The sequence below is a fragment of the Bufo gargarizans genome, chromosome 2 (assembly GCF_014858855.1).
Source record: "Bufo gargarizans isolate SCDJY-AF-19 chromosome 2, ASM1485885v1, whole genome shotgun sequence".
Classification (NCBI taxonomy): domain Eukaryota; kingdom Metazoa; phylum Chordata; class Amphibia; order Anura; family Bufonidae; genus Bufo; species Bufo gargarizans.
This window is the reverse complement of record NC_058081.1, coordinates 531969379-531983714: the sequence shown is the minus strand read 5'-3', so window position 1 is coordinate 531983714 and position 14336 is coordinate 531969379. Positions and strand designations below refer to the sequence as shown.

Sequence of the window (14336 nt, the reverse complement as noted above, 5' to 3'; positions counted from 1 at the left end):
GGACCAGAGTGTAGACAAAACTCAGAGCACAAATTAGGCTCCAATAAATAGTTTCCCAGAACTACATTCCTTCTGCATATTCCCTACTTTTTATCCATTAGGTGATATGTGAATTGTCTTCTTCATCTGGATTTACAGATAAGGTTTCTTACCAGTCAAACCAGGGTCCCATCATTTAGGACATTTTCCTTTGCTTCCAGTTTATATACCGTATGTGGATATTTCACAATGTTAGAAGTGGTTTGATATAAGAATAATTCCTTTCGTGCCTTGTCTATTTGATCCATATAGCACAGTCTGGGTTCCTATTACTCCTAATTTCCTAATCCACAGCTCCTGTAGCACCACAAATTGTGCATGTGGAATATGTCAGACACCTCTTGTACGTCACCTGGAGATATGGAGAGAAAACTTTCGACCTGTCCCATTCCAGGATGTTGCACTGGCAAGTAACAGCTGAAGGAAGGAAGCGAATAAAGAAAAGTGTAAGTCTGTGACTTTTATACTGGAAACCAGTGGTGCCGATAAGCACCTGTCTGTGTTCTGTGTCACATTTGCAAGACCTTCAGCCATCAGCTGACAGCAGGGCCATATTATTGGATGAAAGATAAAATATTTGATTAAAACATTTTTGCATGCTCTGCTTCTTTCCTGATTATCACCACGTTCTTTGGCCAGGGAAGAACAATGTTTTTGGGATTTATTTAAGCTGTCCTTTAAACTCACAAATAAGACATATGCTATGGATTCCTAATTTCCAGTGATAAGATCTCAAGGAGGAGAACTAGAAGTAGGTTGCTTAAGTCTCATGACCAATATTAATGCTTTGTTTTCAGGTGTCCAGAACTACAATGACAGCAGTGATGAGTCTTCCAGCTGGAGACATCTATAATATCACTGTCACCGCATGTACCGAGAGAAGCAGTAACAGTTCTCTTTCTCATCTGGTTAAGATAGGTGAGTATATTGGAATGAGAACACCTCTTAGGTTAATACACATGATGAAGGTTTGTTTTTGTGATTGATGTTATATGATGTGATTAAAATATGATCAATATTTTATTAATAGTTTTAGGATATTGCCATTGATGTTTTTCTTCTTTGTCTTAGATCCAGCTCCCCCAAAATCTCTTTATGCCGTCAACAAAACGCAGACGTCATTCACCCTCTTGTGGGTAGAGGAAGGCTTCTCTGATTACTTTGAGGTAGTTTGCTGGTGCTTGGATCCAGTGCAGAGTGAATATGAGAAGGTAAAACATAGATACTGTGACATATTGTCCCATTTACTGCGTTTGTGCTATATGTGGCCCTTTTCCTACAGAAATCCCTCCTGCCATGATAATTATCTGTTTCAGCACTCGACGATTCAGTGTTTATTATGTTTCTAATGGGCCTCTAATGTGGGACATAGACATTAATACACTACATATGTAAAACATGTATATAATAGATATAAGAATAAAATGTTCAATATATAATGTAGTAAATAGTACAGTGTACAATAAAGAAATATACCATACTGTAAACAATAAATAATATGTACTATACAGGATACCGTGTACAGTATACAATAATAATCTTTCTACAGTGCCAAAATATTTCTCAGCACTTTACAATCCAGAGGGCACATGTATAGAGTAAATCAGACAGTACATACTGTAGTAACACACTAATCAACAATTCAAACAATAGGAGTGAGGTCCCTGCTTGCAAAAGCTTATAATCTCTGATGAAATAGGGGAAACACAAAAGATAAAAACACAATTTACAATACAGTGTACTATATAGCACATCATACCATGTATAATAAATAATGTAATATACAGTACAATATATAATGTACAATGGAGTTTACAATGCACCATAAAATGTAAATTACAGTACATAACTTACAATACACTACAAAATCTTTGACATGTGATATATGACATAGAATCTACTGTACACAATACAATGTATATTACAGTGTATAACCTACAAACCGGATTCCAAAAAAGTTGGGACACTATACAAATCGTGAATAAATACTGAATGCAATGATGTGGAGGTGCCAACTTCTAATATTTTATTCAGAATAGAACATAAATCACGGAACAAAAGTTTTAACTGAGAAAATGTACCATTTTAAGGGAAAAATATGTTGAATCAGAATTTCATGGTGTCAACAAATCCCCAAAAAGTTGGGACAAGGCCATTTTCACCACTGTGTGGCATCTCCCCATCTTCTTACAACACCCAACAGACGTCTGGGGAACGAGGAGACCAGTTTCTCAAGTTTAGAAATAGGAATGCTCTCCCATTCTTGTCTAATACTGGCCTCTAACTGTTCAATGGTCTTGGGCCTTCTTTGTTGCACCTTCCTCTTTATGATGCGCCAAATGTTCTCTATAGGTGAAAGATCTGGACTGCAGACTGGCCATTTCAGTACCCGGATCCTTCTCTTACGCAGCCATGATGTTGTGATTGATGCAGAATGTGGTCTGGCATTATCTTGTTGAAAAATGCAGGGTCTTCCCTGAAAGAGATGACGTCTGGATGGGAGCATATGTTGTTCTAGAACCTGAATATATTTTTCTGCATTGATGGTGCCTTTCCAGACATGCAAGCTGCCCATGCCACACGCACTCATGCAACCCCATACCATCAGAGATGCAGGCTTCTGAACTGAACGTTGATAACAACTTGGGTTGTCCTTGCCCTCTTTGGTCCGGATGACATGGCGTCCCAGATTTCCAAAAAGAACTTTGAATCGTGACTTGTCTGACCAGAGAACAGTCTTCCATTTTGCCACACTCCATTTTAAATGATCCCTGGCCCAGTGAAAACGCCTGAGCTTGTGGATCTTGCTTAGAAATGGCTTCTTCTTTGCACTGTAGAGTTTTAGCTGGCAACGGCGGATAGCACAGTGGATTGTGTTCACTGACAATGGTTTCTGGAAGTATTCCTGAGCCCATTCTGTGATTTCCTTTACAGTAGCATTCCTGTTTGTGGTGCAGTGTCGTTTAAGGGCCCGGAGATCACGGGCATCCAGTATGGTTTTACGGCCTTGACCCTTGCGCACAGAGATTGTTCCAGATTCTCTGAATCTTCGGATGATGTTATGCACAGTTGATGATGATAGATGCAAAGTCTTTGCATTTTTCGCTGGGTAACACCTTTCTGATATTGCTCCACTATCTTTCTGCGCAACATTGTAGGAATTGGTGATCCTCTACCCATCTTGGCTTCTGAGAGACACTGCCACTCTGAGAAGCTCTTTTTATACCCAATCATGTTGCCAATTGACCTAATTAGTGTTACTTGGTCTTCCAGGTCTTCGTTATGCTCAAATTTATTTTTTCCAGCCTCTTATTGCTACTTGTCCCAACTTTTTGGGGATTTGTTGACACCGTGAAAATTTGAATCAACGTATTTTTCCTTTAAAATGATACATTTACTCGGATTAAACGTTTGATCTGCCATCTATTACAAATAAAATATTGACATTTGCCATCTCCACATCATTGCATTCAGTTTTTATTCACAATTTGTTTAGTGTCCCAACTTTTTTGGAATCCGGTTTGTACAAAACACTGTACATTCTGAATGGAATTAAAGAATCTAAAAATACACTGTATAATCATTTAATGTATATGACACTAAAGAATCTACTATACACTGTACAATGTATATGTTACTATAGCATCCACCATGTATCCATTAAACTGCCATTTTTCACCTTTCTGCCAAGGCCATTTTTAGCAAATCGGACATGTTTCACTTTATGTGGTGATAACTTTAAAACACTTTTACTTATCCAGGTCATTCTGAGTTTGTTTTCTCGTCACATATTGTACTCCATGACAGTGGTAAATTTGAGTCAAAATATTCGATTTTTATTTATAAAAAAAATATCAAATTTACAACAAAAAAATAGGAACAATTCTCAAATTTCCAAATTTCTATTTCTCTACTTTTAAAATAGATAATAATACCTCCAAAAATAGTTATTACTTTACATTCCCCATATGTCTACTTCATGTTTGGATCATTTTGAAAATGACATTTTATTTTATTGGGACATTAGAAGGCTTAGAAGTTTAGAAGCAAATCTTAAAATTTTTAAGAACATTTCCAAAACCCAATTTTTTAAGGACCAGTTCAGTTATGAAGTCACTTTATGGGGCTTACATATTATAAACCATCCATAAATTACCCCATTTTAGAAACTACACCCCTCAAGCTATTCAAAACTGATTCTAAAAATTTTGTTAACCCTTTAGGTGTCCCACAAGAATTAAAGGAAAATTGGAATGAAATTTCAAAATGTCACTTTTTTTTAGCAGATTTTAAATTTTCATCATTTTTTTTCTGCAACACATCAAGGGTTAACAGCCAAACAAAACTCAAAATCTATTACCCTGAATCTGAAGTTTACAGAAATACCCTATATGTGCTTAAAAACTGATGTATGGGCGCACAGCAGGCTTCAGAGAGGAAGGAGCACAATATGGCTTTTGGAGAGCGGATTTAGCTGGAATGTTAATTGGGAGCTATGTCGCGTATGAAGACTCCCTGTGGTGGCCCTACAGTGGAAACCCCCAAAAAGTGACCCCATTTTGGAAACTACACCCCTCAAGGAATCTTTCAAGGTGTGTAGTGAGCACTTTGACCTCAAAGGTGTGGCAGTGAAAATGAAAAATGTAGGTATATTAGACGGTCAGTGCATAACAATTTTACTGTATGCCACGGGAGTACAGGCCCCAAAAATTATGCATTCACCTGACAAAAAAAAACAAGAGATTATGTGGTTGGAGGTATATTAGGCGGTCAGTGCATGACAATTTTACTGTAGGCCAGTGGAGTACAGGCCCCAAAAATTATGCATTCACCTGACAGAAAAGAACAAGTGATTATGTGACTGGAGGTATATTAGGCGGTCAATGGATAACAATTTTACTGCAGGTCAGTGGAGTACAGGCCCCAAACATTAGGCATTCACTGGACAGAAAAGAACAAGTGATTATGTGGCTGGAGGTATATTAGGCGATCAGTGGATAACAATTTTACTGTAGGCTAGTGGAGTACAGGCCCCAAACATTAGGCATTCACCAGACAGAAAAGAACAAGTGATAATGTGACTGGAGGTATATTAGGTGGTCAGTGGATAACAAATTTTACTACAGGCCAGTGGCATACAGGCCCCAAACATTATGCATTCACTGGACAGAAAAGAACAAGTTATTATGTGGCTGGAGGTATATTAGACGGTCAGTGGATAACAATTTTACTGTAGGCCAGTGGAGTACAGGCCCCAAAAATTATGCATTCACCTGACAGAAAAGAACAAGTGATTATGTGGCTGGAGGTATATTAGGCGGTCAGTGTTGTCCTCGAATAGGTTCTGGGGAGCTTGGGGGTTGCAGCGGAAGAGGCGTTAGCAGTGGAAAAGGAGGAGTCAGCTGAGGAGGAGATGGAGGATGGAGTAGGAGGAGGAGGAGGAGAAGAAGGGGCAGTCCTGCATGCAATCCGTGGCGGTAACACCAAATCCACACGGGTGCCACGGGTTACATGCTTGACGGCCGTCAGAAGGTTCATCCGGTGGGCGGTAAAAGTTATGTACTTTCCCTGCCCGTGTTTGCAAATTTTACTACAGGCCAGTGGCATACAGGCCCCAAACATTATGCATTCACTGGACAGAAAAGAACAAGTTATTATGTGGCTGGAGGTATATTAGACGGTCAGTGGATAACAATTTTACTGTAGGCCAGTGGAGTACAGGCCCCAAAAATTATGCATTCACCTGACAGAAAAGAACAAGTGATTATGTGGCTGGAGGTATATTAGGCGGTCAGTGGATAACAATTTTACTGTAGGCCAGTGGAGTACAGGGCCTTTATGCTTTTTATACGGGGGTCCCTCTTCAAACACTGGAGCATGAAGGCCCCCATTTGCACTAAATTGGAAGCGGTGGAGCGCCCTGCCTCCTGCTCATCGCCCAGGAGAATGTTGTCCTCTGTCTCCTCCCCCCAGCCATGGACAACACCAGAGATCCCCAAAAAGTTTAAAGTCCCCCTCTAGGCCTGCTCTTCTTGCTCCTCCTCCCCTCAGCCACCATCCTCCTCTGACTCCTCTTGAGACTCCTGCTGACTTGTCTCAGATGGAGTTGCCCCCCCTGGGAATTCATCCAACATTGCGACTTCCTCATCTTTCAGCTCCTGCTCCTCGACGGCTTGATCAATGACACAACGCAATGCATGCTCCAGAAAGAAGGCTTAAGGTGCCCTGGCTGCGACTGACCAGTTTGGTGATCTCATCAAATGGCCGCAGAAGTCTGCATGCGTTGCGCATGAGCAGCCACTGGCGCAGTGAAAAGAAACCAAACTCCCCAGAACCTGTCCTGCCGCAGAGTTTGTACAGGTAGTCATTAACAACATGTTGCTGCTGGAGAAGCCTATCAAGCATATACAAGGTGGAGTTCCAGCGGGTCGGGTTGTCACAAATCAGACGTCAGACGGGCAGGTCATGTCGCCGCTGAGCGTCAGCAAGACGAGTCATGGCCGTGTAAGATCTTCTAAAATGGTGAGAGATTTTCCTGGCCTGACGCAAGACGTCCTGGACCCTGGGATATTTGGCAACAAATCGCTGCACGACTAAGTTCAGGACGTGTGTCATTTTGCCCTGTTTCAGCGCGCTCATCAGATTGGCACCATTGTCGCACACCACTTTACCAACTGTCAAATTGAGCGGAGTTAGCCACTGATCGGCCTGTGACCGCAGAGCTTAAAGCAGTGCAGGACCGGTGTGGCTCTTGGCTTCCAGGCACAACAGTCGCAGCACAGCACGGCAACGTCTCACCTGACACGTCGAATAGGTTCTGGGGAGCTTGGGGGTTGCAGCGGAAGAGGCGTTAGCAGTGGAAAAGGAGGAGTCAGCTGAGGAGGAGATGGAGGATGGAGTAGGAGGAGGAGGAGGAGAAGAAGGGGCAGTCCTGCATGCAATCCGTGGCGGTAACACCAAATCCACACGGGTGCCACGGGTTACATGCTTGACGGCCGTCAGAAGGTTCATCCGGTGGGCTGTAAAAGTTATGTACCTTCCCTGCCCGTGTTTGCTAGACCACGTGTCTGTTGTCAGATGTATCTTGGCACCGACACTGTGTGCCATAGATATATTCAATTGCCACTGAACGTGGCCATATAGAAACATAGAATGTGTCGGCAGATAAGAACCATTTGGCCCATCTAGTCTGCCCAATATAGCTCTGAGATGCCCCTCTGGGAGAAATATTTCCTTCCGGGGGTGTGCCAATAGCCACAAATTTTCTAAAGGCCTCCGTGTCCACCTGTTTATATGGCAGTAGTTGGCGGGCTAGCAGTTCCAACAAGCCAGAGGTCAGCCATTGGGCAAGAGGGTAATCCGGTGTCATCAAATTTTTAAGCTCAAACATTTGGGCCACGGAAGCCTGCCTTCTGCCAGATGAAAACGACGACAACACGATGGAAGGTGGAGTGGAGGACAAATGGGAGGAGAGAGGAGAAGTAGAAGAGGCAGGACGTGGAGCGCCTGGAGTGTGGCTTTGTGGGTTCTGACAGCGTTGCTCCCACTAGGCTTGGTAATGGGAGGCCAGGTGCCTTCTTAAGGTGGTCGTCCGTAGGTGAGTGTTGGGCTTTCCGTGACTTATGACAGCACAGGCTGCAGATGGCAACACTATTGTCAGCAGCTGACATGTTAAAAAAAGCCTACACTGTGGAGCCATGTGCCGGCGTCCTGGGAGCGCAAGATGTGACCATACATGGTGGATGGCTCACTCCAGGTACATTTGTAGTCTGCTTTTTGCCTCCTGTGCACTGTAAGTTCTGTCTGCTTCTCCTCTTTCTCCTTCCTATCTGCTGCTCTGTCTCTCCCTCTGAACTCCCCTCCTCTTCCTCTCTTGTGGGCAGCCATGTGACCTCCATCGACATGTCATCATTATCACCTTCACCACCACTGACATTAGAGATCTCGGAGTAGGCAGCAACAGCGGGGACCACCCTCCTTGGGCTGATCTGGGTACTGTCGACAGACCGCAGCCATTGATGCCTCATCTTCCTCATCCGATGCCAAGAATGGCTGCGCATCGCTAATGTCTGGGAATGGATGGGAAAATAATTCCTCTGACTCGAGTGGAGGGGCTATGGTGGTGGTGGTGTTGGTGTTGTCTTTGGGGGTGCACACAGCAGAGAGTGAGGAGGGTGCAGATAGAGGATGAGGAGGGTGCAGAAGCGGAAGGCTGAATGAGCCACTCAACCAACTCTGGTGCATCCTTTGATGTAATCGAATGCACCTTCTCCAACTTCCCACTTAGGCTCCGGCCTGGTGCAACTGCCCAACCTCCTACCATCTCTGCAGAACGGCCTGCCTCTTACTCTGTCATTTTCAAAATGACCCTGTGCCAAAGTCCCTAGAGAAGAGCAGTATTTGTGGAAGCAGCTATATCGCAGGCCTCAATTAGTATTTGGTGGAAGCTGGTATATCGAACCCCTCAATCAGTATTTTGTGGAAGCAGGGATATAGAACAACTGAATCAATATTTGGTGGAAGTAGGTATCTCGCACCCCTCAATCAGTATTTTGTGGAAGCAGGTATGTCAAACCCCTTAATCAGTATTTTGTGGAATCGGGTATATAGAACCCCTTAATCAATATTTGGTGGAAGCAGTTATATCGCACACCTGAATGAGTATTTTGTGGAAGAAGGTATATCAAAACCTTTAATCAGTATTTTGTGGAAGAAGGTATATCAAACCCTTTAATCAGTATTTTGTGGAAGAAGGTATATCGCACCCCTCAATCAGTATTTTGTGGAAGCCGGTATATCGCACCTGTCAATCAGTTTCTTTGGGGGGGCAACAGGTATATCACACCTGTTGCAAATAGTTGTTCTAATAACGCTTGTCACTCTATATACCTGCAGTATCGCAGCAGAACCGCACACAACTGCTGCACAATACAAATGCACTATAATATTCTTTCTATGTTATAAAGTATATAATAGGTATATCACACCCCTCAATCAGTTTTTTGGGGGCAGCAGGTATATCACACCAGTTGCAAAAAGTTGTTTGAATAGCGCTTGTCCCTCTATATAGCTGCGGTATCACAGCAGAACCGCACACAACTGCTGCACAATACAAATGCACTATAATATACTTTCTATGTTAGAAAGTATATTATAAGTATATCACACCCCTCAGTATATCACACCTATAAATAGCACACCTATACCAGTTCTTAAAAGGACTTTTGTTGCCCTATTAGCTAGAGTTTGGTGTCCCTAACAATCTGTCCCTGCTCCACAAAGCAACCTCCCCCTACATTGGCAAAACATAGAATGTAAAATGGCTTCCAGGTTCTGTGATAGGGTTGGGGTGTGTCCATGTGCTGAAACGTCTCAATTGGCTGTCCTGCCCCACCTGATAGATGTGTCATGGGTCAAAGTTCAGCGCAATGCAAAAGAATATGGCGCCGGCGGACATCGCCATATCTTTGCATGTTCGGCAAATCGCGAACGAGCAAAGTTCGGCGCGAAACAACCGTCGGGCGAACCGCAAGGCCATCTCAACTGATAATCGTCAAGGGGTGGGGTCCATAAGGCTTCACTCTGGGGGGCTGCCTCCGCTGCTACCCTGGGGCGCCTTTTAGAGAGTCCCTCATTAGCGGATGATGATGATGAGGGGGTAGAGCAGTAGAGGAAAGTGGCATCTTCTTCTCCCTCACTGGCAGACTCAGTATCTGAGGCAAGCATGGCGTATGCCTCTTCAGCTGAGTATACCGTTGGGATGAATGGGACATTTTTATTTTATTGGAAATGTGTAAAGCTTTATTTATTGTGAGAAGTGTGTATGTTGTGTTTTCACATGTGAAGGGGCTTGTAATAAATTAGAAATAAAATTTAGAAGACAAAAAGGAGAAAAAAAATTCTAAAAAAAAAAAGTATTTTCTGTAAAAAATTACAAATAAATGTTTTCTGCAAAAAAAAAACTTGCAGTGCAAACTGATCGGTGCTCGGTGGTTGCAAAATGCATGTACGCAGATGATGCGTTTGTGCAAAATTCTGAACTGTCATTAACTGAAATAAATATATATATACAGTACAGACCAAAAGTTTGGACACACCTTCTCATTCAAAGAGTTTTCTTTATTTTCATGACTATGAAAATTGTACATTCACACTGAAGGCATCAAAACTATGAATTAACACATGTGGAATTATATACATAACAAAAAAGTGTGAAACAACTGAAAATATGTCATATTCTAGGTTCTTGAAAGTAGCCACCTTTTGCTTTGATCACTGCTTTGCCCACTCTTGGCATTCTCTTGATGAGCTTCTAGAGGTAGTCACCTGAAATGGTTTTCACTTCACAGGTGTGCCCTGTCAGGTTTAATAAGTGGGATTTCTTGCCTTATAAATGGGGTTGGGACCATCAGTTGCGTTGTGGAGAAGTCAGGTGGATACACAGCTGATAGTCCTACTGAATAGACTGTTAGAATTTGTATTATGGCAAGAAAAAAGCAGCTAAGTAAAGAAAAACGAGTGGCCATTATTACTTTAAGAAATGAAGGTCAGTCAGTCCGAAAAATTGGGAAAACTTTGAAAGTGTCCCCAAGTGCAGTCACAAAAACCATCAAGCGCTACCATCAAGCGCTACAGAAACTGGCTCACATGCGGACCGCCCCAGGAAAGGAAGACCAAGAGTCACCTCTGCTGCGGAGGATAAGTTCCTCCGAGTCACCAGCCTCAGAAATCGCAGGTTAACAGCAGCTCAGATTAGAGACCAGGTCAATGCCACACAGCGTTCTAGCAGCAGACACATCTCTAGAACAACTGTTAAGAGAAGACTGTGTGAATCAGCCCTTCATGGTAGAATATCTGCTAGGAAACCACTGCTAAGGACAGGCAACAAGCAGAAGAGACTTGTTTGGGCTAAAAAACACAAGGAATGGACATTAGACCAGTGGAAATCTGTACTTTGGTCTGATGAGTCCAAATTTGAGATCTTTGGTTCCAACCACCGTGTCTTTGTGCGACGCAGAAAAGGTGAACGTATGGACTCTACATGCCTGGTTCCCACCGTGAAGCATGGAGGAGGAGGTGTGATGGTGTGGGGGTGCTTTGCTGGTGACACTGTTGGAGATTTATTCAAAATTGAAGGCATACTGAACCAGCATGGCTACCACAGCATCTTGCAGCGGCATGCTATTCCATACGGTTTGCGTTTAGTTGGACCATCATTTATTTTTCAACAGGACAATGACCCCAAACACACCTCCAGACTGTGTAAGGGCTATTTGACCATGAAGTAGAGTGATGGGGTGCTGCGCCAGATGACCTGGCCTCCACAGTCACAGGACCTGAATCCAATCGAGATGGTTTGGGGTGAGCTGGACCGCAGAGTGAAGGCAAAAGGGCCAACAGGTGCTAAGCATCTCTGGGAACTCCTTCAAGACTGTTGGAAGACCATTTCAGGTGACTACCTCTTGAAGCTCATCAAGAGAATGCCAAGAGTGTGCAAAGCAGTAATCAAAGCAAAAGGTGGCTACTTTGAAGAACCTAGAATATGACATATTTTTACTTGTTTCACACTTTTTTGTTATGTATATAATTCCACATGTGTTAATTCATAGTTTTGATGCCTTCAGTGTGAATCTACATTTTCATAGTTATGAAAATAAAGAAAACTCTTTGAATGAGAAGGTGTGTCCAAACTGTACTGTATGTATATATAGTGGGGATTTACTCTGGTTGGTAGGCAGGTTAGCGGACACAGTATAGAGGCAATGGACCAGGTTTTAAATCATTCTTTAGTGTTTATTCACACGCATAACATAACACAACAGTCCCTTTTCATGCTTGGTACTTGTTCACACACAGAAAAAACTAAATAACGTTCACCTGGTATCCTGGGTGTTCACACCCACCTAGCTGGAGCATTAGCTGCACTTCCTCCACGATGGCTTGTCGCCGAGCGTGGGAACCCGGTATGGTTTTAACCGGACTTTTGCCTGAGGCTCAGTGACAATCTCATGCCGGATTATGGACGTGCGTCCAGGGAGGTCCTCGAACACATCCGTGTTCCGACTAATGAACTCCCTGGCTTCCTGAGCCTGTTTAGAGGAGAGACTGTCATCAATTTTCACTGTGGCAGCCGCTTCCCTTGCTTCAGACAGAGGGTCCGAAACCGCTTACCCTAGGAACCCTGGTAGTGGGCTGTCTTCCGTGCAGGTTTCCCAATCTTTCCAGGGTTTGAGCAGATTCACATGGTACACCTGCTCTGGCCTCCGGGTACCGAGTGGCGTAGTCGAGGACGACTAAGATGTGTTGGTGCCCTCTAGCGGTGTTGGTGCTGGGCCTATGAGATCCATAGCGATCTGCTCGAATGGAACCTCAATAATCGGGAGAGAGACCAGGGAACTTTGGAAATGTGGCTGGGGGTTGGTTATCTGGCAAGTTGGGCAAGTCTTGTAATACTCTTCCACCTCTCTGAACACACTGGGCCAGTAGAACCGCTGTAGAACCCGGTCCTGTGTTTTCTGCTGGCCCAGGTGTCCCCCAAGAACATGTTGGTGGGCTAACTCCAACACGAGCTTGCGATACGCCTTGGGCACCACCAGCTGTTCAATATGCCCAACCCAAAATTGATTTACCCGGTACAGCATCTCCTGTTGAACCACAAAACAGAGGAACATAGACTTTGCCCCCGATTGTTGTGGCTCACCCTCAACTACTACCACATTTTCCCAGGCTTAAGATAGAGTCGGGTCCTGGTGCTGTGCTGCACCAAATTTATCTCCGGAGACGTTGAGGTCTGCCAACTCCGGACCCGGCGGCAAGTCCTCCACGTCTCTCACCATCACACTTAGTGGGGTTGTCTCCCCATCTTCCACCGAAGTGGCGGTCACCCCTACTGCTGGCCCTTCGGACTCAGGCTCCCAGGGTTCTGGTCTCCCCCCTGAGCAGGGTCACATCTGTCTCCTGGGTATCGTTAACTTTCGTATCCGGCCATAGTGTCGGGAAACCGGGGATGTCTCTCCCAATTATTAGTACATAGTGCAACTTTGTGGCAACGGCCACCTCATGAGTCCACGTGCCGGCCACCATGGATAGTGACACCAGGGCCATGGGATAGTCCTTTATGTCTCCATGGATGCACACTACGCCTACTTTTCGGCCAGTATACTCGGCGGGCCGCACCAGGGAAGCTCTTACACCAGGCTCCCTGAGTCCAGCAGCGCCACTGCCAGGGTATCTCAGGGTGTCTATTGTCTCGGGGTTACCGGATGCACACAGCCCGATGCGGACATTCGGCCCTTATGTGTCCATGCTTGTGACACTGCCAGCAGACCAACAGAGCTGTACGTACCGGACAGGTATCCTGGGTGTCAAGTAGAGCTTCAACATGCAACAAGAAGAAATGGGAGTGAGAAAAAAAAAAATTGGAGCATTTAATTTAATGAAAACAACGAATAAACTGAAACAGGCTGTTTTTCAGCTGATCAAAAATTTAGGACCACACCTCCAAAAAAAAAACTAAACCCCCCCCAAAACTGAAATCCAACTTCCAAACATGAACTCAGTAATGAGTAGCTCCGCCGCTATTGTTTATCACTTCAAAAATTCGTTTCGGCATGCTTGATGCAAACGTTTCCATGAGGTGAGTGGGAACATTTCTCCAAGTGGTGAAGACGGCCGCACGAAAACTTGTAAACTTCCCTTGCCATCCATCCCCAAAGGTTCTCAATTGGATTTAGATCAGGGGAACACGCAGGATGGGCCAAAAGAGTGATGTTATTCTCCTGGAAGAAGTCCCTTGTCCTGCAGGCATTGTGTACTGTAGCGTTGTCCTGTTGAAAAACCCAGTTGTTACCACACAGACGAGGGTCCTCAGTCATGAGGAATGCTCTCTGCAACATCTTGACATAGCCAGCGGCCGTTTGACGCCCCTTCACTTCCTGAAGCTCCATTGTTCCACTGAAGGAAAAAGCATCCCAGACCATTATGGCGAGCCCTCCACTATGGCGCGTAGAAAACATCTTAGGTGGGATCTGCTTGTCATGCCAGTAATGTTGGAAACCAGCAGGACCATCAAGGTTAAATTTATTTTTTCTCATCAGAGAATAAAACTTTCTTCCACCTTTGTCCCATGTTTGGTGCTCTCTTGCAAAGTCCAAACGAGCAGTTCTGTGGCGTTCAAGGAGACGAGGTCTTTGAAGACGTTTTTTTTTTTGTTTTTTTTGAAGCCCTTCAGTCTCAGATGCCGTCTGATGATTATGGGACTGCAGTCGGCACCAGTAAGGGCCTTAATTTGGGTCGAG

The 14336-nt window shown here is 44.2% G+C and overlaps 1 protein-coding gene across 5 annotated transcripts in view; it reads left to right on the top strand.

Moving 5' to 3' along the window:
• Positions 1–14336, top strand: part of PTPRO (protein tyrosine phosphatase receptor type O) — a 149345-nt gene that overhangs the window by 55891 nt on the left and 79118 nt on the right. For all 5 annotated transcript variants that reach the window (XM_044281509.1, XM_044281508.1, XM_044281507.1 and 2 more), the window contains 3 exons: positions 334–485; positions 837–957; positions 1111–1250. In XM_044281509.1, coding sequence (XP_044137444.1) covers positions 334–485; positions 837–957; positions 1111–1250 — 413 coding nt within the window. The remainder of the gene's footprint in view (positions 1–333; positions 486–836; positions 958–1110; positions 1251–14336) is intronic.